At 39.7% G+C, this 26,295-nt stretch overlaps 1 protein-coding gene across 1 annotated transcript; it reads left to right on the forward strand.

Annotated features, from left to right (window-relative positions):
• Positions 1-6,440: 6,440 nt before the first annotated feature.
• On the forward strand, positions 6,441-25,343 carry fgf10a (fibroblast growth factor 10a). Its single transcript, XM_053649222.1, has 3 exons — positions 6,441-7,940; positions 22,838-22,941; positions 25,149-25,343. Exons 1-3 carry the CDS (start codon positions 7,625-7,627, stop codon positions 25,341-25,343), a joined length of 615 nt encoding a protein of 204 aa, XP_053505197.1. The 5' UTR covers positions 6,441-7,624.
• The last annotated feature ends 952 nt before the right edge of the window (positions 25,344-26,295 follow it).

The following is a 26,295-nucleotide window of genomic DNA, read 5'->3' on the forward strand; positions in this document are numbered from 1 at the left end:
CGTTTATTGTAAAACAACTCCTCCGCACAATCTATTTGGATCCCTTCTCCCACATCCATCAGTGGGAAAAGACCCCATCTTAAGACTACCACCTACTGTAGCAGATAGCACTACTCAGGTCGTGTTTCTCAGTCCCAACAGTGACACTGACGTAGTAGTGAGTGAGCATGGTGCTGGAACGTTATTACGTTTTTAAACACCTCAATATCACAATTTTGATATAATATGATTTGGTTGAGAATCTGTAGACGTTCAGGAGGTAAATATAAAGTTATGTTCTGCAAAGTGCTATTTGTTGTTATACTTTGTGAATGACAGTTGACGTATGGGGGCATAGTGGTAGGGTTAAAAAAACAAAAACAAAAAAAAAACAAAAAAAAAACAACCCACAGCCACTTCTAGTTCGAATCCAAATACAGATACACATATTTAGAGCACTAACCAGATAAAGAGAGTGGAATTGTATTACACCCCCTAGTACAGGGAAATCACACACGAGCTACAGATACAGTGGAGAGGGATTATGTAAAAAAAAATTAAAAATAAATAAATCTGAAGTATTTCTTTAACATTCACAGTGCATGGAAAACATGTAGCTCTAGCATTTAATTGTACACCATACTGCATACCAACAAGCATACGTGTCACAGCTGTGCTGAGAACACACCACCACTTGAATAATTTCGCTCCTTTGGTGATCCCTTTCCAATGATGGACAGTTCAGTATATGTTAATTGGATAACTGGACCTGATAAACTGGCAGCTAATTATGCAGCAGCTTAATGATTTCAGTTTTTGTATCATTACATTTTCAAAATAAAAAAATCTGTATCACATGTTTATTGGACAAGCCCTGATTTATGGACCATCTATCCATCCATCCATACATCTTCTATACCGCTTTATCCTTTTCAGGGTCACAGGAACCTGGAGCCTATCCCAGGGAGCATCGGGCACAAGGCAGGGTACACCCTGGACAGGGTGCCAATCCATCACAGGGCACACAAACACATACACACATTCACACACTATGGACACACCAATCAGCCTACCACACATGTCTTTGGACTGGGGGAGGAAACCGGAGTACCCTCGGGGAAAACATGCAAACTCCGCACACACATGGTCACGGTGGGAATCGAACCCCCAACCCTGGAGGTGTGAGGCGAACGTGCTAACCACTAAGCCACTGTGTGCCCTTGGACTATCTATATTTCTCAAAAATATTGGCACACCAGCCTGGCTAGGCTCCCCCTGGAAAACCTTCAGCGTTTATCTGTTAATTGATTGATTGCGTTATTGAGTAATATGTGGAAATGCGGATTTGTACGGCAGATCGGGTACTGAGGTCATGCCTGCGTGGTAATAATTTGCGATTAAATATTGTGTTTGCCATTTAAATTAATTGAAATCTTGGATCAAGTTCGGTGTCAAATAAATGCTGGGCTTTGAAAGCAGGCTGTATATTTACTCATATTTAGCTTTCAACATTGAATTTAGGAAACAAATAGGCCCTTATTGCCTGAAAACTCTCTCTTTTTGCTTTCAGCAAGGTAAAACACAGAGAAAGAGAGAGAGAGAGAGAGAGAGAGAGAGAGACCAGGCGACAGTTCTCACTGCAGGAAAGGTAGAATTTCATCCCCTTTGAAGTAACAGAGAAGGATTCAGACCCCTCATTAGCCAGATAGAATCTACACTCAGACATGTAAGTTAGCGATTTGAATCTATTGGGACAGATTGAATTCCGTTAAATAGTGCTGTTTGGTGCTTTTTCTCAGGCTCTCTCGGCCATCTCCTGTGAGGCGGCAAACAATGAAAAACACTGCGAGACATTCAGTGGCAGAGTCTGGCTGGGAAAAATCCTTCAGCTTTCTCATATTCTCCCCTTTCACAAATCCCTCTGCAGACAGGTTATCTCTGTGAATGGCACTCTGTACTCACCTGCTCTTGGCTAGTCTCCCTTTTAAACCATCATCAGTATTAAAGTTTTTTTAAAAGAAAAGAAGAAAAAAAAGGGTGGTGGAACCCTCTGAACAATAACTATTAAAATATAACAGTGATCATTTGGCCAAACCAAATTTATCAGCATTTGGTATCTGGCTGCCTTTTACTAGCTGGGTAATAGCTTCTGCTCTGTAGAGGTGTTCATCAGGACTGGGATTCTGCAGGACATCACCAAAAAAGTTGCGTTTGTTTTTATGCTCCAGTCAGATATGAAGCTAATGGGACAAAGAAAGGTTCGTTAATATGATGACACATTTATTGCTTTCATTGGATAATATTTAGTAAATGCTTTATCCTGGTCAGGGTCATGGTATTTTTTTAATTACTAATTTGATCATTAAAGCCAACCAAGTTCGTTAAAAAAAATGACAGACACGTGCAAACAATAATAACTGCGTGAATGGACAGGAATGGTTTTAAAACTCTTGGAGAATTTTCTTTGACTAGAAAATGCTCTATTTTTGCATTATGCACTAAATGTATAAACATACTAATATTTCTCTGATCCTCCAATACCATATCAGCTCTCCTGATGGAGTTTGGTGTTGGCACTTTGCCTCATTAATCTGATCTTAAAGTACATCCTGAGGTGGCAGATGCCTTCCACAAGTATTACACCACAATTTTTACATAAACATACCACAAAACAGCCTCCAAAGGCATCACAACTTCTCTTCAAACTCTACCGTCTTTACTTCAAACCCTACTGTTTATACTAAAGCCAAGTGGCATATATTGAGCTTAGAGACTGCGTTGAAATATTCCTTCAAATTATTATGAAAATCGTTACCTTTAACATGTAAAGGACGCTTAAATTTGGCAAAACTCCATACCTCAATCATCACACTCTCACCTCAAATGTAGTAGCAGCCACTTTCAAAGCCAAATCACTTTCTTTCTTCCGCTTTGGTGTTACTGCACACCAGCAAATTCAGGTAGTGGGCGTGGCTTAAAGTTTTAAGGAAGAGATTGTATGTTCGAAGTGATTTGGATGATATCAGTAGATCTGATTCGAGTTGTACGTAAGGAAAAATGCTATCCCGATGCTTCCTGGGATAGGCTCCAGGTTCCCCGTGACCCTGAGAAAGGATAAAGCGGATGAAGATGAGTGAGTGAAGTTACTTATACCACCCAGTAGTCTATTATTTTCCTATGAAACAATGTCCCCAATTGTTTTATTCCTCTTATACTATAGTAATTTATCAAAGATCACAATTTTTTTATTTATTGAAGAAAGACTTACTTTCTATACATTTATAGTTACGTTTAACGTTGTATAATGTCCACAAAAAAATTAGTTCCTGTTATCACTTACATTATTGCAACTATAAACAGTCATTCAGTCATCTTTATTCTCTCTCTTCAAGATATTGAGAAAAAAAAAAAAAAAGAAGCTTGTCATTGTACCAAGAATCCAAAAAGTGTAAACTTCTCTGTCCTAAGACTTTCCCATGTCGGAAAACAGCTTTACCTCTGAGTGTTACAAAGCACTGAGACTGGACACTCCTTCCATAAATTTTCAGTACATGTCTCCTTACAGAAAAGTTCACCTTATCAACAATTACACAAGTTTTTTAATCCATTTATGTGAAGCATCTGCCAGACAAGTCCCTGTGAATGAGCTGTTACTATAGAAAGTACTGCACTACTGTCAAAATGAATCAATACCTTCTGACCAATCAGAATCCAGACATCAATAGCGCTGTGGTATAATTTGAATTATTACATACAGATGTATTTTGCTTATTTATTAAAAATGTGCTTCTAAACTGCTACACTCGCTTTATACCTTGAGTGCTAAGCTGAAGAAGCAAAAAAAAAATATTTTTTTAAATAAGCATAACTTGATTGTGCGAGTGAAATTAAATACATATTTTGTACCCTAATCATATTATTGTACTGTTACTAAAGTGTTGAGAGATGAAAATTTTCCCACATCTTACACTCAGTAATATTTAGGTTTAACACTCACTGACTGCACCTTTAAATTCGATTCAGTACTTTATTTCTAAGCATGTATGTCCTTTTGGTTAGCTGTTACTCCCTCTCTGTTGGCAGGAAATGTCCCACAGAGTGTGATAAGTGTGTGATAAGTTTGAAGTGTTTTCAGGGACGTCAGATGAAGCTCTGAGCCAATACTCTGTCCACTGGGATATCCCAAAGATAGAGACCAGAGATACTGTAGACTCAAAGGGGTGGGAGAGATTTTCCTGAAATAGCCAAAGACACCCCAGATCGACGAGAGCCATTTAGTCTTTGAGCATGAGCTTTTGAAGGGATTAGGTTTAAGTTTCATGTTTTTGTTCTCGTTGTTAAATTTAACAGTGTAGTTGCACGTTTGGTTTGTCAAACCTGGGAGCTCGAGAGCTTAGAGCACATAGGTGTAGATCCTTTTTCATTATAAAGACAAGAATGACTGCTCCGGCAGCACGTTAAAAAAATTTACACACCAGAACTGAGTGCAGTGTTTCAGTATACGACGCCTATAAAGGACTGTGTGCCTATAAAGACAATGGACGGAAGGCAAGGCCAGTGAGCCAAGAATGGGGCATCTACAGAAGCAAGCCAGACTAAATTAAATCGATATGTGCACCATTCAGCGACAGTATTCGAGTGTCACTGCACTCAAAAGCAATGGACAGATTGGTAGATAACAGATGTTCCTTCTCCCAGTCTGCCGCTCCTCCCTCCCTCCCTCCCGCCTGAAGAGTTTATTTCTCTCCAGTGGTTTTGTAAAGACGAACCCACAAGCCAACAGCGGACAGTACATGAAATCAGCCTGGCGGTACGACTGTCACGCAACAACTGCTCCAAAAAAAAAAAAAGAAAGAAAGAAAGAAAAAAAAGAAAACAATATATAGAGGTTGCAATACGAGTACACGATACCTGATTTAAAGGAACAGTTCACCCAAAAATGGAGAGAAAAACAATTCAGCCGAAACATATTTGCTGTTGGAAGTTTAGCGTTGTACAAAACCTCAAACAGCTATGAGACGTTTATCAGCGCCTCAAACAGACTTACCGATGTGGTTTGTTACATTGTGGTGTACAGCCCTATTCTGACTGACTTAGGTGGAGGATCTCTAAGATTTTAGTCCCGACCAAATCTGTCATGTCAGTCATTTGTTTATGGACTGTGCATGAACATGTCTGGAAAGATTACATCATATTTTACCTTCTACAAAATGACCAGTAGAAATGACAACAGATAATATCTATCCTGTCCATATTGAGATGTTAGACTGTAGGAAAAGAGGTTTTGCAAAAGCAAACTAAAACTGAAGTGTTTAAAACTCACACACTTACTGTGAGCATTTGCACTGGCCCACTTTTACACATCCTGCACTAATGTACATTTAATGTCTTTATTTTTATTTTCCTAAATCGTTATATATATATATATTTTTTTTTTATATTTTATGCTTATAGTTTACATAGCTTTATAGTGTTTTTATGCTTCTCAGTTTCATAACTTTCTTTCTTGTTCATCTTATTGATACTATTTTATTTCTTTTGTTTTACTGATATTGTTTAGCACCAGTACACCAAGACACATTCCTTGTACATGTAAACCCACGGTACTTGGCAATAAAGGCGATTCTGATTCTGATTCTGATTCAGTAACACCCTATCATTGATCATGGTGTATCTAAAGCCTATCCATCCATCGCAAAGCACCATGCACACGCACACATTCACACACATTCAAACCTAGGGGCAATTTATCTTAGCCAATCCATCTACTATCAGTTATTTTTGTTGGGTGGGGGACGAAAATGAAGAACCTGGAGAAAACCCAGACAGACAAGGGGAGAAACCCGACCTCAAGATTGAACCTGGGACCCTGGTGCTGTGAGGTGTCAATGCTAATCACTGTAGTATGCTGTGTAAAACTTTCTATTATGGCTATGTGCCCTACTAATGATCAAGTGCATCTTGCATTGCCACACCCCCTACAACAAGCTCTTTTAATAAATCCCAAAGCAAACATTTTGTATTAAAATGAGGTGTATGTAGTATAGATGGATTTTTGTTGTTGTTGTTGGACTTTTAATGCCCATGCATACATCATGAAGATGCTCCCATCTCCGTGATTTATTTCCTTAACAGACATGTCCAGAAATCTTATACCATCTGAATATTACTTATCTATAAACATGGGCAAAAGAAAAAAAAACAAACAAAAAAACAAACAGTCATAACTTGTAAGTCATATTCTGTCTTCTGTATTTCAGTCTGTTACTGCAGAGGCATTTGAACAAATATGTCAAGAATGACAAAAAAAAGAGCAGGGATATGGATTCTATCCAACAAAGTAAAAAGGAAATGAAATAACAACAGCCCAAAATAAATAAATAAAGTCAGATACGAGTCAGACCCAGTGTATTCTCAGTGACCCAACAACCCTGGGTTCTCTTGCAGCGTGAGTGTTGTAATTCTGTCGTTCCCCCAGTGATCTTTGGGGCATTTAGGTGACTTTAATTGTCCTCATGACAATAAAAGCAAGGTTCTAGGTGCTTTGAAGTTCAGAGAGGCCACGGCTCACATGCAGCTCCAGTGAGTGAAGGTGTGTCATCGTTTTTAAAGGAGAGGAATAGGATTGCTGGTGAGGACTGGGAAAGAAGGGGTGGTGAGTAAATGAAGGGAAAAGTTCCAGGTGTCTCTGATAAGGCTCACATGGCCAGAGGGATCTGGAGGAAGAGAGAGAGAGAGAGAGAGAGAGAGAGAGAGAGAGAGAGAGAAAGAGAGACCTGGCTGCTCTGCACCGGGCAACTTGGGGCTCACAACTTAAAAGGGAGGGAACAGTGTGGGAGGGGCTAAGAGAAAAAGGGAGAGAGAGTGAGAGAGAGAGAGAGAGAGAGAGAGAGAGAGAGAGCACAAGACAGCAACTGCAAGAAAGAAAGCGAGACAGATAGTAGAAGAGCGGAAAAAAAATAGTTCTGACACACACACACACCCACACACACACCCACACAGATCTTCAAAGCCGAGTGCTTTTCATGGACTGCCTATTAGCTAAAAAGATTACATCTGGGGCCCTGCTCTGAATAAATAAGGTGAGAAGAGTGGCAGAGCTCAGTCACTTCAGAGGGAGAGATCCATCCTGCTCCACCTCAGGACCCACAACTTAAACTTCGGTAAAGAGCAGGACACACAGGAGGGACTCTTCACATAGAGAAGAGGAAAGGAGTGGAAGAGGCACGCTCTCGTCTCTTTCACTGCCCACACAGACTCACTTGCAGAGGGACCAGGGATTACACGAGTTTTGGATTCTCCCATCTTCTGTCAAGAGCATATTTGCAATTCATGAATCAAATTAAATTTGGACATTTTTTTTTCCTCTCCAAAGGACATTTTTCTTCTCCCTGATTTTTCAGAGGTTGACTGGAGCTCTTTGACAGCACTGTGGGTCCGTCTCCAAGGGCAAGAGGGTGAGTGAACCGAGTTATGGATGTTGACACCTTCCTTTCGGACACGAAGGGAACCAGGTCCAGAGTAGGAATTGACATTTACATCGGACGCTCGGGGCTCTGCCCCCTGGCCTCTTCCCTTCTCCCAGGCAGCTCACCAGCATGTACCTTTCTGTGAGGCTCTTCCCAGTCCTCCACCCTCCAGTACAATGTGCACATGGGAAGTGACTAAGAGTGCCGCAGCCTGGGTTCGTGTGTCCTACCTGTCCTCGCTGCTGCTGCTGCTCGTGCTCGCGTTCTCGGCTCTGCCCGTGGCATGCCACGATGCCCGCAGGGCCGCACGTACCTCCAGGGTGGCCAACAACTCGTCCTCGACCGCCATGGTGGTGGGCCGGCATGTCCGCAGCTACAGCCACCTCACAGGAGATGTGCGCCGCAGGAAGCTCTTCTCCTATCAGAAGTTTTTTCTCAGGATTGATAAGGACGGCACTGTCAATGGCACCAAGACCAAGGACGATCCGTTCAGTGAGTAGAGTTTTTTTTCCCTCCCTTTTTCTCATGCATTCCCCTTTTTCCTCTTTTCCCTTAACATGTGGGACCTATAGAGCTGAAATGTTTTCCAGGATATAGCGCAGTTTATTTCCTTACCGCCTTTGATATTTGTCCACAGATAATAAGAACCTTACCTGAGCTTGCATTGGCAGCAGTTACCACGTTGGTTGGAGGTTCTGCTTTGCGTGTAAAACAGAAACTTTTTCCCTCAGGTTTTTTTTGTTTTCCTCAGCGTAGATTTATTCATAGCAGAATTTCTGGAACCAATTAGAGATAACAAGGGACCCCCCCCCCCTTTTTTTTGCAGCAAAACTCATCAATTTAAATTAGTCACAAAACCCGCAGCATATTTGTATTATCATTAACACTTCTAGTGCTCCAAAAGTCACTTGGAAGTAAAGCGGCTTGCGTTTTAGTAATCTAATCTGATCTAATCTAACGATCAGGTCATGTTATTTTAGTTTTAACCCCTGCTGGATGGAAATGATGCTTTGTCCCTTTCCTGCTATATTTGAGTTAAAATACTCCATTAGTCTCCATGTTAAGATTACTGTTGGGCTTAAGCCCAGGCTTCCGAATTAAGGCCAAACACCTGGTGAGCACACCCCAAACCCACCGTGTACACTTTTCCGTTGCTGCGCCGCGTGTATGTTGGTCCTAATAAAGAAGGCTTTGCCATATGGGGCCCATGTGCGTGGGGTTTTTATTACAGACGGAGAGCGCTGGAACCCTGTGAGACATGGCTGCGGGTAGTTCAATTAGCTGAGCCACCTCTTAAACGCGTCGCGCTAAAGAGCCTCTGAATGAGGCGGTGAAACGAGTCCCGATCAAGCGTTTATTCCTTCAGGTGATTGTTGATGGCTAAATGAAAATAAACTGAACGCAATGACCCAATTCAGCCTCATATCACCTATAGACGGGGAACGTCTTCCTTTCGTTAGATGCTCAGTGCCAACTGCTTACCACATGTGAATATAATGCGGTAGTGATTAGCTCCCACAGTGAGCTCAAGGCACAAACCATGCTGGTAAATGTTCCAGCCAGATGCACGAGGGGTTTCAGTGTGGATTTGCATCTTGTCTCAGTTGCTGTCACAGCAGAAGTATGGAGATGGCCCGCGGGGAGGCAAGGAATTGTTTCTCCAAAAACAGATTCAGACGTTTAGCTCAAGACGCTGTGGATGCCCATGAGGTAGTAGCAGTGTTCTCAGCAAAGCGTAAGTGTGCGGTTTTTGCGGTTTGTTTATTCTGTAATCAGAACCCATCGTTGCTGTCTGTAACAAGCCTGTAAAACCGACTCTCCTGGAATGTTATGGCAAAATCAGTGTCCTTGCAAAAATGTTTTCTTCACCCTAGTCAGACATTTTTAAACTTTCCCCTGCATGCGCTGCATATTATTTCTTAATATGCAAGTCAGCGTGGCGTATTCCCATAGACACCGGAGTGCAAACACATACATCTGTGTGGAACGGCATTACATTAGCGATCACCTCAGGCCAGGTTACCGTGCTGAGTGTTTGAAAACAGTTGGCTAATTAAGTAATTGAGCATCATTAGCTTGATTTGGCATGACCCTGAAATTACATAACGTGAAGAGGGACATCAGGTCTAAAGTCGATGCCAGGATCAAATGCCCTTCGAATCAATTTTCATTTTGATTCTTTCCTGTGATAGTTGGAGTAGAAGTTTAAATCACAGGGCAAGATGCTGAATAGGAGACATGCTTAAAGCATAATGTGCTTGTTTTACACTTGTGCAGTATTGTCAAGAAGTCAGTTAAAATGAGAGACAAGGCCAAGAAGTAGTTATATAAATATAAAATTTATATCTATATAAATTAATATTACTATTGAATAAGTGATGTGTGTATATATATATATATGCCATGATTGCGTATATATGTATATATGTATATATATATATATATATATATATATATATATATATATATATATATATATATATATACACATGCCATGATTGCGTTTCAATTTGGAGAAAACATTTAAAGCGTCCATCTTTTCCAGACTGAGAGAGACTCTTTGTCAGGACCGGAGCGCTGAGCCAGTCTTCAGCCGACTTTAGTTCTAAAGTCCCGCTCTCCACAAAAGAACTATGTGCAGCTAGTAATCCAATCCCGGCCATATTGTTTGATTTCCCCTTTCAGAATCCCATTTGCTCAGTATCACTTTGTCACATTGTTGTTTTGAAACTTGCAATCTCCCACAAGACATTTTTTTTTAACATGGCCCCTGATGCTGGTGCTGGAAGTCCGAGCTGTCCTTGGCATATTGAGCCCGGTGGAAAACAACAGTCTCACTGTGATGGGTTTTTTTTTTTTTTGGCCTGAGAAAGCAAAATCAGCCAAACTTTACTGCCTTGACTTTCTCTTTCCTTCTTCATCTTAGAGATGGCTCTCGGTTTGTTTTGTTCCGTTAGCAGCAAACCAGGATTTAAACCGCGCAGCTCTGGGGACAAAAAAATGTCGCTTTCTAAGTCCAAATCCAGGCAGGAGGAAACTCTTAATGAGCATCATTAGGCCTTGACATATTTGACTGAGCATATTTAGCAGTTTAGGGTTCAACTACTGGTTGTGGGGTCCAGAGTGCAGGGGTCTATCCAATCATCATGTCAACTTGTGGGCTGGACATCAAACAGAGGTCAATGTGGTGGTCATTTCCCCCTTTCCACCCCCCTCTGCTTAGTCCATTTAGAGCTGGTTGAATCTATTAGGGCTCAATTAGGAATCAAGATGGTGCCAGCTGCAAGAAGGCGCATCGAGCCAAAATTAATTGGCAGTCTTGGACAGTTAAGAGACATAACACCTCATCTGTCAGCTCATGTTTTTTTCTCGACACACATTTCTAACATCGCAGATGGGGCTTTTAGCATAATGGACTTCCATCTGCGAAGGGTCCAAGCCACTGCATTGCTAGTTTTGGAAATACGTCAAGTGCAACAGATATTACCTTTTGCTTGCAGATTGAGCTGTAAGCCATGACGGCGTTGATCTGAGCTTGAATTGGAGGCTGTTGTGATATTAAACGCATCATCTATAGTTAACAAGGTTTCTCAGCAGGGAGGATATAAACTTTCTATACGTTTCAGGTGCAGCTCTTTGACAATATGAGATTGTCAAACTGCAACTAGTGTATCTACAGGTCACACCAATGGCGTACGTACAGGACACAACACATGCTCTTAACGTGCACCCTTCCTCATGACATCATGCTGCATGTACATAGCTTTCAGTGAGATCTGCATAATAAAAGTGACTTGTTGATCCAGGTTGCGGACGGATGTGCGCAAAAACTAAGTAAACGTCGGTGCGTCTTTAAATTCTGCTTGACCCGAACGTCCATGTGGAGTGTCATAAACAACACAGCTCACTTTTACTAGACAGTTTAAGAACACAAACAAGACCCCTGACCCCCAAAATGCACCATACTGAAAGTTTGACAAGTTTACTCATAGCCACAGCATTATGGCGGACCTCCTTCAAGATGTGCAGATTAGCAGTGATGTTACAGATCCTTTACCCAAAACTCTTTCACTCCTTTACATTTCCAGACCCTACGACTTATTATTCAGCAACTACATAGAAACAAATTGTTTACTGCATTATATGAGTGAGGAGGCTAAATGTGCATCAACGTCTAAAAACGACATGTCAGTTAGTAGCTTCTCAAGATATTTGAAGCCATACCACATAAACATGCTCTCACAACTCAATCAGTGCCTCCTCCTTCCATCCCCTCTGAGTTTAATGTCTTGTTTTTGCCCTATTGAAAGTTCACAGCAGAGGTATGGGAGACCAGATGTATGCCTAACCTTTGACCCCATAACTTAAAGCAAATGGCTGTTTGTAGCATGGCTTGTGCTGGGGAGTAACAGCTCTGTCTCCCTCTCAGTGCTGTTTACTTTACACAACTGACCATTAGCCTGTGGACAGACGTGGAACTGCCGTATAAAGTTTTCCGAACTATTTATTCCGACTCCGATTATAAGGCACCGCTTTTTGTGGTCACATATCCGTTGAAGCAGAAGATGGAAAAGCGGAATGTGTTTCATTGTGTGGTTTACGTTGATTTAGATGTTGTCCGAGACATCGAGGAGTCATATTTTACACCCACCGCATTTCTTTCTTTCTTTTGCAATTATTTATCAGTGGCAATCATAGAACCACAGATGGTTTTATACTGTCAGGATAACTGAACATCTCATTCTACTGTCATTCAGTGAACTGAATTGACTTAAATCCAATTAGCAGCATCATGTTCTTTGGTCAGAATGAAGAGTCTTAATAACTACTGGTTCCATAATGGAAAGTTTTCAATTTAATTAGTGGTAAAAGAAAGTGAATTACTTTGTAGTTATGTAATAAGAATCAAGTGATGTGGCAAATAATAATAAAAAAAAAACAAAACAAAACAAAAAACAGTAAAACAGCTAAAGTGCTAGATTGTCATGCTTAACAAGATGTATATAAGAAGCAAGGAAAATATTATTGCAATAAAGTGATACCTAGAGGTGGTAAGTACTTAAGTTTGACTCTTTCTTATTATTATTTCTTCCCCTTCTTCTTATTATTATTCAGGCCTTCTATTCATGACTAATGTTTCTGTGCATTTTCCCTCCAAATCCAATCCAATTTATACAGATTTGCATGGTTTTCTGAGGAAAATATGGATGGCTATCATGGCTCAGGGAGCATGTTTTTTTTTCCGAGGTGCACCACACGCCATTCTAGCTGTGAATGGAGTGAACCTTTTCCCAGGCACGTCTTTACATCATCACCAGGGTGAATTCCTGTGCAGAGTGCGGTTGGACAGATGGTGGTGGTGGTGGTGGTGGTGGAAGGAGGGAGGGGGTTCTAATGGAAGCATCAAAGGTAGCGAAGTAAGACCGGCGATGTGCCTGGGGATGGCCGGCCTGGTTTTTAAAGAAGCAAGCAGGAATGCTGGCTAATTATACATTGTGTGAACAAAAGGCATGGAGTCCGAGCATCGGGAGGGAGCTTATCCTAAGGCAACTGGTGGCTGGAGCAGAAGTCCTGGGTTTTATCTGTCATGAATCCTATATCCTGCTCACGCTCACCCCCAAAGATTTCAAACGTGAGGCTACTAATGCAACATGTTCCCACACTGGGATCGCACTGGTCTCCGTCTGCACCGGTGCCTGTTCTGACATTTAAGAGTCTTTTGTGACTGGAGTCCATTTGCCATCACTGAAGCACAGGTGTGTGTGTGTGTGCGCGCGCGTGCACATGTATCCACATTATAAAAGGTGTGTAATGTAGCCCAGAGCAGACAGTCTAACCACTGGTCGCAATTACAAGTAACTAAACGGGGAAATGATTTAAATATGATTATACCTCAGCACCATAGACGTCTGGATTCGGATCACTATTGAAGGTGTTGATTCGTTTTCAGTAACAGCAGCTCTGAAATGATTGTAACTGTAAAATCGCAGGTTTATATCAATGCACTCATTCTAATACATTATCGTTTCTATAGTAGCAGCTCATTCCCAGGGACTTGCATGGTGAACGCTCCACATAAGCAGATTTCAAAACATGCGTGTAATGTTTCTGTAAAGAGATGTTTATTTAACATTTATGGAAGGAGTCTCCAATGCCAGCACTTTGTAACAGTCAGACGTAAAGCTGTGACTTGAAGTTTTTTGACACTGGAAAGTCTTCATGAGAGAGGAACTTACAGTCTTTGGTTTCACGGTAACATGACACGCTGCGTTTTTTGTTTTTTTTTGTCTAAGTAATTTCACGAGAGAGAGAAAAGAGAGGCTGGTGAGGGAATAACTCTTTGTAGATGCTGTAATGTAAGTGATAACAGGAAGTAACTTGTTTCACAGCATTAAATGGAACTATAAATGGATTAAAAGCATGTCATGTACATTACACAATACATTTCTTTTTTTAAAATAATTAATCATTGTAGTCTATTTATGGCATTTAGCAGACACCCTTATCCAGAGCAAATTACATTTATCTCTTTTATACAACTGAGTAGTTGAGGGTTAAGGGCCTTGCTCAAGGGCCCAATAGTGACAGCTGGGCGGTGCTGGGATTTGAACTCACGACCTTCCAGTCAGTAGTCAAACATCTTAACCACTAAGGGTTGTAACAGTAACTCCACTTCAACACACCACCCCATCACTCAGTGATATTCAAACAGAATTGAGAAATCAACAGCGCAACGGTATAAGCTTTAATATTGTTTAATATTAATATTAATAAGGCAATTATCCTGTGAACAGGAACCTTAGTAAATGTAGCACACAGAAACTCAGTATACTGTATGCATATAACAAGCTGCCAGAGGGAACAAGACAGCAGATCTATGCGTGCTAACGGACCTAGCTTTGGGCTTTTTTTTTTCTAAAGGAACCTCAAACATCGTTATTGGTTTGTTTATCTATCTCCATATGGCTGCTCTCAAACGGAGACAGGCAAACAGGTTTATAGAGAAAGGATGGCATGCACTTCATAAACATTATGTTTTCACTGCCTTAATGTGAGTCATCACGTAACGTTAATTGGTCCGGTTAACGAACACCTAAACTGTGCAAGAGTCCAATTTTCTGCCCCAAAACAATAATATGCTAAAACATTGAAAACATATTATTTGACGTGAAAAAAAGACACTTCGACATGGAAACTCGACACAACTAGTGTTTACGGCGTTGCTGTAAATGATATAGTTCTCCAGTACATTGTGAAATCCTCAAGTGTGTTTCTTCGAGATCGCAAGCTCTTGGCAAAGACGGATATGCGGAGAACGATGTGATAACGAAAAGGCGATTGTTATTGCCTTCAGCAGATTTCCACTCTACAGATGATAAATTGCTTGATGGGAGAGAAATCCATATAGTGAATCTGGAGCAAAGTGAATGAATCATGGAGTTGTTCGAATTTAACAGGTTGACAAATCTTCCTGCTGGACCCTTTAAGAGAGTTGCAATTTTTAGAAGTGTTTTAGAAGAGTACAACCGAGTGTAGTGTAACTGTAAATCACATGTTGTTTTGTTGATACGGTGAAGTTTTCTGTCAGATGTTTATTTAACATTTATGGAGTGATTGTCCAATGTCAGCACTTTGTAACAGTCAGAGGTAAAGTGTTCACGTTTTTTGGCACGGTAAAGTCTTCAGGACAGAAGAGTTTACACGTCACATGTTCTCACAAAACATCCTTTTTTTGTCTTTTTAACTTCAAGAGCGAGAGAGAAAAGAGAGGCTGGTGAGGCGACAACGCTTTATAGCGGCTAGAACGTACATGACATCGGGAACTAACTTGTCTTGTGGACCTTCCACAACATTAAATGTAAGACGTATGAACCAAGTGTTGTTATACCGCCCCATTGTCGACTGTACCTTACTTACTGCAGTAAAAGTACATGCTAAAATTAAAACCGAGAAATAGAAATGTTTCCAATCAGACTTCCTGAATGTATTTCAGTGATGCATTTGCAAAGCGTCATGAAAATTGTTATATGGCATCAAACCGTAGTGCAGAATGAAGTATCTGACTGGATATTAAAAAATATTTTGCATAGTAATTGCTTTAAGGTTGCACCTCACAGATCCGGGGTCCTGAGTTTGATCCTGAGATCGTTCACTGTCTGTGTGGTGTAGAGTTTTACATGTTTTTCTTGGCCTTCTTGAGGATTAATCGTTTATCTTTGTAGCTACCAATTTTATATATTTTTTTTAAAAAATATATGCTTCAAAAATACCTCTCTGGTATAGTAAAAATGCCTTTTGCCAAATCATATCATTCACCCTTAGAAAAAAGGGTTCTTTGGACATTACTGTTTCTAGCTTCCCAAAGGAACCTTTCTATTATTATTGAGATGCCCAGTGTTGTAGAGTTCTACATGAAAATATTCAAGGAAACAAACCTGCAGAGTGTAATATTAGAAGGCTCCAAGTTCCGTTTGTTAAATTTTGTCATTTTGTTTATACCGTGTTGAGGAAACTCAGGATTTGTATGAATTATAGTCCACACACTGAATTAATAACACACTCTGTGCTCTACTAAGTCCCCAAAGGAGGTCGGTAGACAAAGCACCGAACACCAAAGTTTGATTTATTTGTAACACACATAAGAAATGTCTTTTGGCTGCTACCTCGGTAAATGTTTTTCCCCATTATTCTCAGTTATGGATAACGAATTGGAAAATTGGTAAAAAATCGTTGGCTGTGAGAGCTGCACTGTTTAAACAGTGTGCAAGGCCATATGGCCACGGGAGGGAGGTCATGACGAGAGAATGGAGCAGGTCGGTCCAGCACTCAGCTCCAGGAACTGTGGGGGTCTGCAGTGGCCAGATCAAAGGTGCAGGCCGGTGTCATCAGGAGCCAACGCGGGGTCAGCAGCAACGACCGCTTTTAATGGGGACCCTGTTTCCTTTATGGTCTGGGAACCAGGGGGCTAATTGATAAGACATGTCTGTCACAGGAGCTGCAGTTCTGGCTTCCCAGGACAATTAAGCATTCTGACATGGATATATGCCCTGGCTTGTTAGGGGAATTATGAAAAAAGAAGAAGAAAAACGCAAGCGAGAAAGACACAGAAAGAGAAAACTGACCGAAAGAAAGAAAGAAAGAAAGAAAGACTTGCCACTGAATAACTAAGTGGAAGTAACTCATTGCACATTGATGTCACCGGACCGTTGTGCTTTTACTAAAAAGATTCTCATTTTCACAAACTCAGTGACTTACACATCAGAACACCTGCGAGACTGTGGGCCTCTTTTGCTCTCCTATGGGCCTCTGTGCTCCGCTACAAAACATGAAGCATTTTTTTTGTAATCATCCCAAGATGCGATAACGTGTGTTCTGTCACTCTGCCAAGCAAGCATAGACAGCCGTCGAGCACGAGTGTGGCCACCTACAGAGCATGGGGCAGAAGCCAGGTCTGCCTAAAACCTAATGCGCACGCCAAGAAAACATATCAGGAACTGGATCAGAACCGGACTGAAACCAGCAATGTGCGTGCACACACACACACATACTGTACATATACACACACATACAGACACGTACTGTACATATACATATGCACATATACGCACACACACATATACATATATATATATACACATACACATATACACACATATAAATATATACACATATACACATATACATATATACACATATACACACACACACACACACACACACACACACACATATATATATATATATATATATATATATATATATATATATATATATATATATATAAAATCTCCACCTTAAACCACATTCATTTCTTCAGTGATGTCACACAGATGTCCTGATGTGGTTTAGGACACAGTGGGATTCCTGCCATTTTTAATCATGAACTAAACCTCACAGAACTCTGGCCTGTATATACACACACACACACACACATTATATATATATATATATATATATATATATATATATATATATATATATATATATATATATATATATATATACATATGGCCAGGGAGCTGAACTTTACACAGCGAGCTTGTTAAATGCCGAGATGCTTTTAAGTCATTGTAATCTGAGCTCTACGAGGGGTTTAAACCCAGGATAGCAGAGGAATTAATTTGCACCATAAGAAACTTCTCACACTTTTTTTTTCAGCAGATGCCATGAATGACGCCACCGTTGCAAGGCTTGTTAGAATACAGGACTAGCGCCAGATATACATATTATAAATCTCTCACTTTGCCAAGAGAACAGTTTGCATAGTTTCATGTGCATTAACACATCCTGGCGTCTGTTGCATTGTAGGGGGTCCTACCTTTTTTTCTTCTTCTTCTTCTTTTTTTTTTAAACGAATCTGCCACATAAAAACTTGTTACATGCACAGGTGGGTTTTTTTTAGCTAATGTCCAAAATATGTTGATTAGATAAATGTAGCCTAGTTCCAGCTTGCATTTTTACTATGCTTTACAGTAAGTAATTGGCATCACAGAGAGAGAGAGAGAGAGAGAGAGAGAGAGAGACAGACTGACAGACAGGCAGACAGAGACAGACAGAGATACAAACACAGAGAGACAGACAGAGACATATACACAGACAGAGAGAGAGACGGACAGACAGACCGACAGATACAGAGAGCGAGACATCTTTATCTTTTCCATAAACACACACCCAAATCTTCATATATCTTCTCCATCATCCTCGTTCTCGTGAAACTCCATAGTTTAATTTTTAAACTAAATATAATTGGCTAAGAGGCAGAGTCATACAAAAAAACAACAACCATGATTTCAATTTCCAAGATGGCCGCCCCCACAACATTCAACTGTTACACTGTGCAATTTAGTTCATGTTTATAGATTACAGGAAGTCGCATTGTGTCCTAAACCACATCAGCTTGTCTGTGTGATATAACTGATGAACAGCACATAGTCTGAAGTGATGATTTACACGAAAGGTTTTTGGGTGACGCAGACGTCCATTCTACCAAACACGTCGACTACGTTTCTGTCGACAAACAGTGTTCATTTGATTTATTTATTTTTTTCCTTAAAGTGTAGAGGTGCAGATACTTTTTTTCTTTTACATTCTTGCATCTTTTGTTGTTGGGCTTCTTTTCAACTTATGGGTGCAGGCAGATGAAACGGTTGTGGTGATTAGCGAATGGGCTGTAAAAGAAATTGGCCCTTTTTGATCACATCAAAGAGGTCAATGAGGGAACGTATCGTACAGGTGCGACTCTCCTCAAACATCCCTAGTAACTCTTATTTTGACATCTCTCACATCCTCGAGTGGAGGAATAGAATATGAGTTCGCTCGTAGAACCTCTATGTGTGTGTGTGTGTTTATACACCAGATTGTATCTTTCTGCTCATTCTGATACGTACACGATCACGATGTTGCACTGTTCAGCTTCACACACATTCGTCGCATTCAGAGTCCACGCTGTCGCTCTTTGATCAGAGGATTATTCTGCTCTAATCCCAGTAGCTCTGTCATCCAGGCTCTGTTCTTCCTCTTTCAGTCTGTTGCTCTCTCTCGCTCGCTGGCAAACCTGAGGCAAGGGAGAATAGAGAGAAGCGTCACTAGATTCTCTTACATCTCCCTTCAGATGGCTGAAACCCGAGTCTGTACGGAAGGACGACTCTCAGATCCCACCTAATCCTTCTGTTGTGTCCTCGCTAATGCAGGTGTGGCTTATAGGAACAGTCAGGAGTGATCAATCAAATGCAGCCGAGACACGTTCGGTACTTGAAGTTAGCTTCATTGGTTTTGCACTGAAAATAGATAGAAAATAGTCTGTCTCATTTTTTTTTTTTTATTATAGAGGTAATATTTTGCATGTCACTATATGTGTGTGTGTGTGTGTGTGTGTGTGTGACTCCCACTTTGTGCCCAGTGTTCCTGGGATACTCTCTGGACCCTCTGCAAGTCTGACCAGGATAAAACAGTTACTGAAGATGAATGAATGAATAAACATCATATTTTTATCCATTTATAGTTACATTTAATGTAACATGAGTTCTTTAACATCAGCGCTCACCCAGCTTCTTCCTTGAGATCTACCTTCCTGCAGGTTTCATCTCCATCCAAAATCTCACCTGTTTTAGTTGATCAAGAACTTCAATGATTAGATGGTCAGGTGGGCACCATCATGGTTGGAGCTAAAGTAGATCTCCAGGAACAGGTTTGGTGAGCACTGATTTACATTATAGCAGCTGTAATCAGTCGTTACTCACCAGCCTCTATTTTGTTTCTCTTTCTTGAAGTTAATACGACAAACAAACAAAAAAATACACAAAGCATAAGCTCCTCTGTCCTGAAAACTTTCCAACGTTACAGCTTTACCTTTACTGGAGACTCCGTCCATAAATGTCAAATAAATATCTTCTTACTGACAACTTTACCCTATCAACAATTATATATGTATTAATCCATTTATGTCGAGCGTCCACAATACAAGTCCCTGTGACTGAACTGTTACCATAGAAACACATGAATGATCAAACTGATTTGTAGCTGCACTACTTTCAGAGCTGTTGTTATAGAAAATGAATCACCAGCCTCTGACCAATGAGATTTGAGGATTCAACAGTGCAGTGATATAAATGATTTGTAAAACCACAGTGATGATTAATTTTTTTTTTTTTACACATTCAAGATCAAAGTGGAACTGTATTAATCATCCTCATCACTCCTGGCTTTCCAAAACAATTCTGGGAAAAAGAAAAGAAAGTGATTACATTTGTCCATGACCTTCTGGCATTCTGAGCAGTTTAGTCCATGTTTTTAGATGACAGGTAGTCAGTCCTATTGTGTCCTAAACCACATCACCAAAGAACTGGATGTGGTCTGAGGCGGATATTTACACAGGATTTTGGGTGACAATTGGTCTTCCCATTTAACAGTTTTAGGTTTCTAGCAACCTTTGTTCAAGCCTGGATTATGGTCCTACCCACAAGGACAGGAATATCTGACAGTTTTGACTACTTAAAAAAAAAAAAAAAAAAGCTTTTATTTAAAAAACAAAACAAACCTGAAAGAGCAAAGAAGTTTCCTTTTGGTTCCTGCGGTTAAGGTTAGGGTTCGATTTCAGTGAGGCTCGATGCCTGATTTCATACTAAACTGAAGGGGAAAGATTGAGGTGAACCTGAATGAAAGTGTCTATGTGTGTATGCAGCTGTGCATACAGTTTGAATGGGCAGAAATTAATATTTACATATCCATGTTTATATTCCATACGTTGTAAATAGTACATATTTTTATATCTGTTATAATCTTGTTGTAAATGTTTATATTTAAATTTGAATCACTTGGAAAAAAGCTAACAGTTGCATGGTCGCTGTGAATTGCAGCTTGGGGGCAAATGTGGCCCACACACAGAAACCTAACACGGATAGGAATGCAGCGATTACACAAATACTACAAATTAATACCAATAATGAATTCATCCTCCTCACGCATTCAGATTATGTCATTAAAAAAATAAAAGCCTCACATAAACACAGACTTAATCATGCCAACTTTTTTTTTTTCAAGTGAAGAATTGTTTGTCTTTGACACTTAAAGTTGTGTTCAGCAGTTTTTCATTTTAAAAACTTTTTTTTTTTGTAATATTTCAGTTCAAAAGTTCTTTAAAACTAATTCTAGTAAAATGTCAACAAAATATTTGCTTAGACCAAAAATGGAAGAAAAAAAAGAATCTAAAAAGGACCACCAATCAGCATCCAACCAATCAACTGCATGTCAATCTGAAAGCAAGCTCTGCCTCCTGCTCTCTGCGTTCAGGCATGCTGGCCTTAGATACCGGTACATGCATTTTTTTTTTTTAACCGTACCTTTTTATGGAGAACACTGAAGGGCGAGGCTATTTCTGATAGGGAAACACTTTGTTTTAGGGGTCTACAAAGTTCTCTCAATGAACAAATCAAAAAGGGGTACTTTTTTGCTACGAGTGCACTTGATATTTTACCATCTTATATACACTCTAAAAAAAACACTGGGTTAAAAACAACCTAAATTGGGTTATTTTTAGACCAACAGCTGGGTCAGTACATGAGAGAACACATTCTGGGCCAAAGTAGCCCATAAAGTTGGGTTGTTAATTTTAACCCAGCAAATAGGTTGTCTTTCAACCCAAAGGATGGTTTCGTTTTTACAAAAACGCTGGGTTAATTTTATTACATAAATGGGTTCATATTTTCAGGGTTATTTGTACCCTTTGAAAATGTCAAATATTCTACATTATAAACAAATATGTCAACATGGTATCTCCTGTATTTATACACAAGAAGGTGTTCAGAAAGGTACTGCTAGATCTGCTAAAGTGGTGTTTATATATCGACTCTGAGGAAAATGACTCAAACAAGTCACATATTTAAGACGAAAACGTCAGATTTTGATCAAAGGAGACGTTTAAAACATTTCAACTTACGATCCAGTGGGCATTACAGACAAGTTAGCCAACGCTAATGAAGTTAGCGGTGCATTTAGTGTCATGTAAACTGGACTATTATCGCAAATGTTTGCTTTTTCTAATGTACAGTAATGGTTTTGTGGATAAATGTATTGAAACTAATCTTATTTCTGCAAATAAATCTAATAGTCTGTACGTGTGAAAACCTCTACCTTCACCTGAGGCGAATTCAAAAAGTCCGTGCTGAGTTGATTTGACCCAAGGAGCTGGGCTGGGGCGTGAGGGGGAGGGGGAGGGGTGTATTGATTCAACTGTCAGTGAAAATGACCCAGCCAATAACCCAGCAGTTGGGTTATAAAAACTACCCAAAAAACTACCCAAGACCGAAAAAATAACCCAATTAAATGACCCAAAAGGCTCAACCTAGCATTTGGGTAGAAAAAAATAACCCAGCATTTTTTAGAGTGGGAGATATATAATGATATATATATTTTTAAATATATATATTTTTCAAATACACAATGCTCTAAGTGACCGTTTATACATATAATTACTATTCGAGTCACTTATCAAGCAATGTGAACTTAATGCTAATACTAGCTTGGTACAACTGTAATGCACTTAATGCTAATGCTAGCTTGGTACAATTGTAATGCACCTTACATTAGATACGTGTATTTGCTATAACTTTATCCGGATAAACATTGAAATTAGGCAATACTGTTACTATAGATGAGTAGTCTACCTCTTCACAAGCTAGCTAGCTAAATAACGTGGATGAATTCCGGATAGATTATGGGAGACAGGGCTTCATGTATATGGATTAGGATGGGAGGTGGGGTCATTGAGTAAACGTTGAGTAAATGTTCTAGTGTTATTGTAGCTCTGGGTTTACCAAATGCACATTTAATGGTGTTTATTTCCCACTCATTGACAACTATGGTCCTTTTTGTTTGTTTGTTTTGTTTTGCAGGTATACTCGAAATCAAGTCTGTGGATGTTGGAATTGTGGCAATTAAAGGCCTCAATAGCAACTATTACCTTGCGATCAACAAGAAAGGGGTGGTGTATGGAGCGGTAAGTTCTTTGAATATCGCATATGGCTATGAATATCGCATATCTTATTGTGTATGGACAGCACATCCAGGTTTTGCCCTGTGACAGGCATCCCTGGGTCAACAAGGGCAGAGCTTGAATGAAATCTGTTCAACCAATCACAGTCATTGCTAGCCTTTATTTTCATTTCCTTTTCATTTTCAAGTTAGCATAAAATGCTTAGTATAAAACACAATTCTGTACTACCAGGCACCAACCAGCTGACTATTAACATTATCTTACCAGCATTAGCTATTTGACATTAAGGACCGAACCCTGTTCCCTAGCAACACAGCAACAGTACCAATAACTGTACCAAATTTCTAACACACTGGTTAAAATTAGTCTAACTTTTGTTTTGGTGTCATATGATTAGGTTAAAATCAGGTACTAGTGTACACAAGCAAAATCAGGACTAGTGTAAAATATATACCTATTTACATATGTCCCCTAAAAAATGAGCTCCCAAACAAAAACAAACAAAAAAAACAAATCTAGTAGGCGAGCCTGAATACAGTTTTACTTCACAACCGTGTTTAACATCAGCATTAGACAGTTCTTATTTAGCAGGTCTGTAAAAGATCAGCGAGGAGGCAGGTTCTTTGATGTCTCCTGAGCCCATGCTCTATTTCTTGTGTCTCGGGACCCTTAAAAAGCCTCAGGTCCTTCTAAAGGACAGTTCCACTCCAATGCCTGTAAATAATCCCCTAGCTAAAAAAGAGTTCTGTCATCTTTGGGAAAGTAAGCCGAGAAGCCCCTCTTCCTTACACAGCCATCCCTAACCTCAGAACACTGCACCGTGCTCATAGCGCCGCTCCATTCACCGTCCGGCAACACAATCCACAGCTCGGCCTTTGTCCCTCGGCCCCTCCGGCTCTGCCGGAACCCATTCAGCGGCTCTTATTTATTGCAAATGTTACCCGAAACAGGGGGGAAAAAAACCTAGCCGATTACGTCTTACAGAAGTGAAGCCAAATGAGGAAGAATGAAAAAAAAAACAAAACATGACAGCGATGATGCAAAAGGTCAAAATACACAATAGTGCCTTAACAGATGTGTTATATACTTGGAGGATATTAAACAGCTATTGAGACTATTTTCATATTGGCATATTTAAGTATTTATAAGACTTACTGTAGGTTCAGCTATTTAGACTTAAGTTTTAAGTTATTCAACTTAAGTTTTAAATGTGTTCATTATTTCATTTTAATGAATAAATGTTATTGATCTGACTACTTTAAAAAAGAAAATGGTTCCTTATTATTGACACTCCACAATACATTATAGTAAGAAATAACCCAAATTTGTAACATAATGCACATTATAGTTCACCTTCTGGACGAAGGCTATTCATTTCGCATAATTAGCATGTCAACTCACGTCGCTAGTGATATCAAACCCTGACAGCTAAAAAAAAAAAAAAAATCTCTCAAAAGTCTCATCTTCCTGTACGTAAATATACCAAAAGAATTACTTCAGTGTTTTTTAAACCCAATCCTTATCCACTGCATTTGATTACCAAATGTAAAAAAAAAAAAGCAAAACCTGTTACTCTGGTATATCAATAAAGCGCACAAAACTCATTACTCGGAAGAGTCAAGGTGTTAGGTTGAGACAGACCTTACATTACAAGGCAATTCCGTTTACTTGACCTTTTCCTGAAGGTTTTGTCATATCCATACGCCATCAGAGCCACACGCATACCACGATCACAATCGCAAACTCTTACCTCTAAAAAAAAAAAAGTAGTTCCAAATTTTACAGATACAAATCTCTCGGTAAAATATGTCTTATAGAATCAATCCTTACTGATGGAATTCAGAATCTGCCCCTATACTTCCATTACAAGTGAGTTTACAAGTAAATAGGCTTTCTGTTCTTTTCTCAGTGCAGGAAAACCTCGCAATGTTTGTCACTCTACATATACAGTAGATAGAAATGAAAGTTTAAAAAAATATATATATATTCAATTAATATATTTTTACAACGGCTGACTTGTATGTACACATTTTATGTTGTAGCATTCATAGAAAAGAGCAAAATATAGAAATGATAGGTGCCCTTATGATCAGCATGTTGTCTGTAGTATAATTTATTCATGTCAGTACATCTTGATAACCTTCAGGATGCTTCATGTGCTGCATCATGTTCCTCTTGACCTCAAATATTGTTTCTTTTCCATTTTCCAGAAGGAGTTTGGCACTGACTGCAAGCTGATAGAGCGGATCGAGGAGAACCGGTACAACACGTACGCCTCGGCAGAGTGGAAGAACAAGAAGAAGCACATGTTCGTGGGTCTGAGCGCCAACGGCAAGCCAATGAGGGCCAAGAAGACGCGGAGAAAAAACACGGCCACACACTTCCTGCCCATTCCCATCGCATAGGGCCTGTACACAGGAAGCATTCACTGCACTGAGGAAACACTTGGAACTTTTTTCTACAGTATCAAGAGATGTCTTTGGAAGGCGGCACTATGTACAGTAACTGAGCTGAACTCTTTGCTCTTTGCTATATATATAAATTATTGGCACCTGAGATAATATGAGACACCAAAAACCTTTGACGATACGATGGACCCGAAAGGACAAAAAAGGACAACGGGGCAAGGCCACACCCCTTTCCCGCCTTCCTGAACGGCCTAAAGAGACGTTTCACAGAGTGTATCACGTGTATTGTGTATTTGTGTGTGTAGGTGTGAGTGTGTGTGTGTGTGTGAGAGAGAGAGATAGAGAGAGAAAGAGAGAGAGACCTTCGGACACAGTTATTTATGCTATACTAACTCGTATAGTATGCTATACTGACTTTCCTAACGGACTCGTTGTGCTCTGTTCGTGAATGCAAACACATACGGAACAGAGGTAGAGACAGAGGGACGGCATTCGAACCGCTGGACTTAACCAAGCATAGCATAAATCAACTCTAACAAAAATCCTTATTAACATGCAAAGCCACTGTATTTGATAGCTCCATTCTTTACCTGACTGCTTTGGAATAAATTATTTATTTTATGTAATATTTAAAGGGATACAAAGACAAAAAAATATGAAATGGACAATTTTTTTTTTTTTTTTATCATTTATGCTCCTCTTTTAAAAGCTATTCTATTGGTAAAACATGAACAAATAAATAAATAAATGAATAAATAAATAACTAAATAAATGAATTTCTGTTTACTGCAGCATTTGTGTTTGTTGTGTTTGGAGGTGAATTATTTCCTCAGCATGAGAGCAGAATATTTTTGTGAATTTTTTGAACAAAAGATCAACAGGTAAAACAATAAAGACAATTTTTCACAGCCTGCTTTGCTCAGATTTACCAAGGGTGCCACTATTAGTG

The sequence above is a fragment of the Ictalurus furcatus genome, chromosome 18, assembly GCF_023375685.1.
Source record: "Ictalurus furcatus strain D&B chromosome 18, Billie_1.0, whole genome shotgun sequence".
Classification (NCBI taxonomy): Eukaryota; Metazoa; Chordata; class Actinopteri; order Siluriformes; family Ictaluridae; genus Ictalurus; species Ictalurus furcatus.

Excerpts from the sequence above, each read along its gene's own strand:
- fgf10a (XM_053649222.1), top strand. The coding sequence starts at position 7,625 with ATGTGCACATGGGAAGTGACTAAGAGTGCCGCAGCCTGGGTTCGTGTG. Across the intron at positions 7,941-22,837 it reads GACCAAGGACGATCCGTTCA|GTATACTCGAAATCAAGTCT; the intron begins GTGAGTAGAGTT and ends TTTGTTTTGCAG. Across the intron at positions 22,942-25,148 it reads AAGGGGTGGTGTATGGAGCG|AAGGAGTTTGGCACTGACTG; the intron begins GTAAGTTCTTTG and ends TCCATTTTCCAG.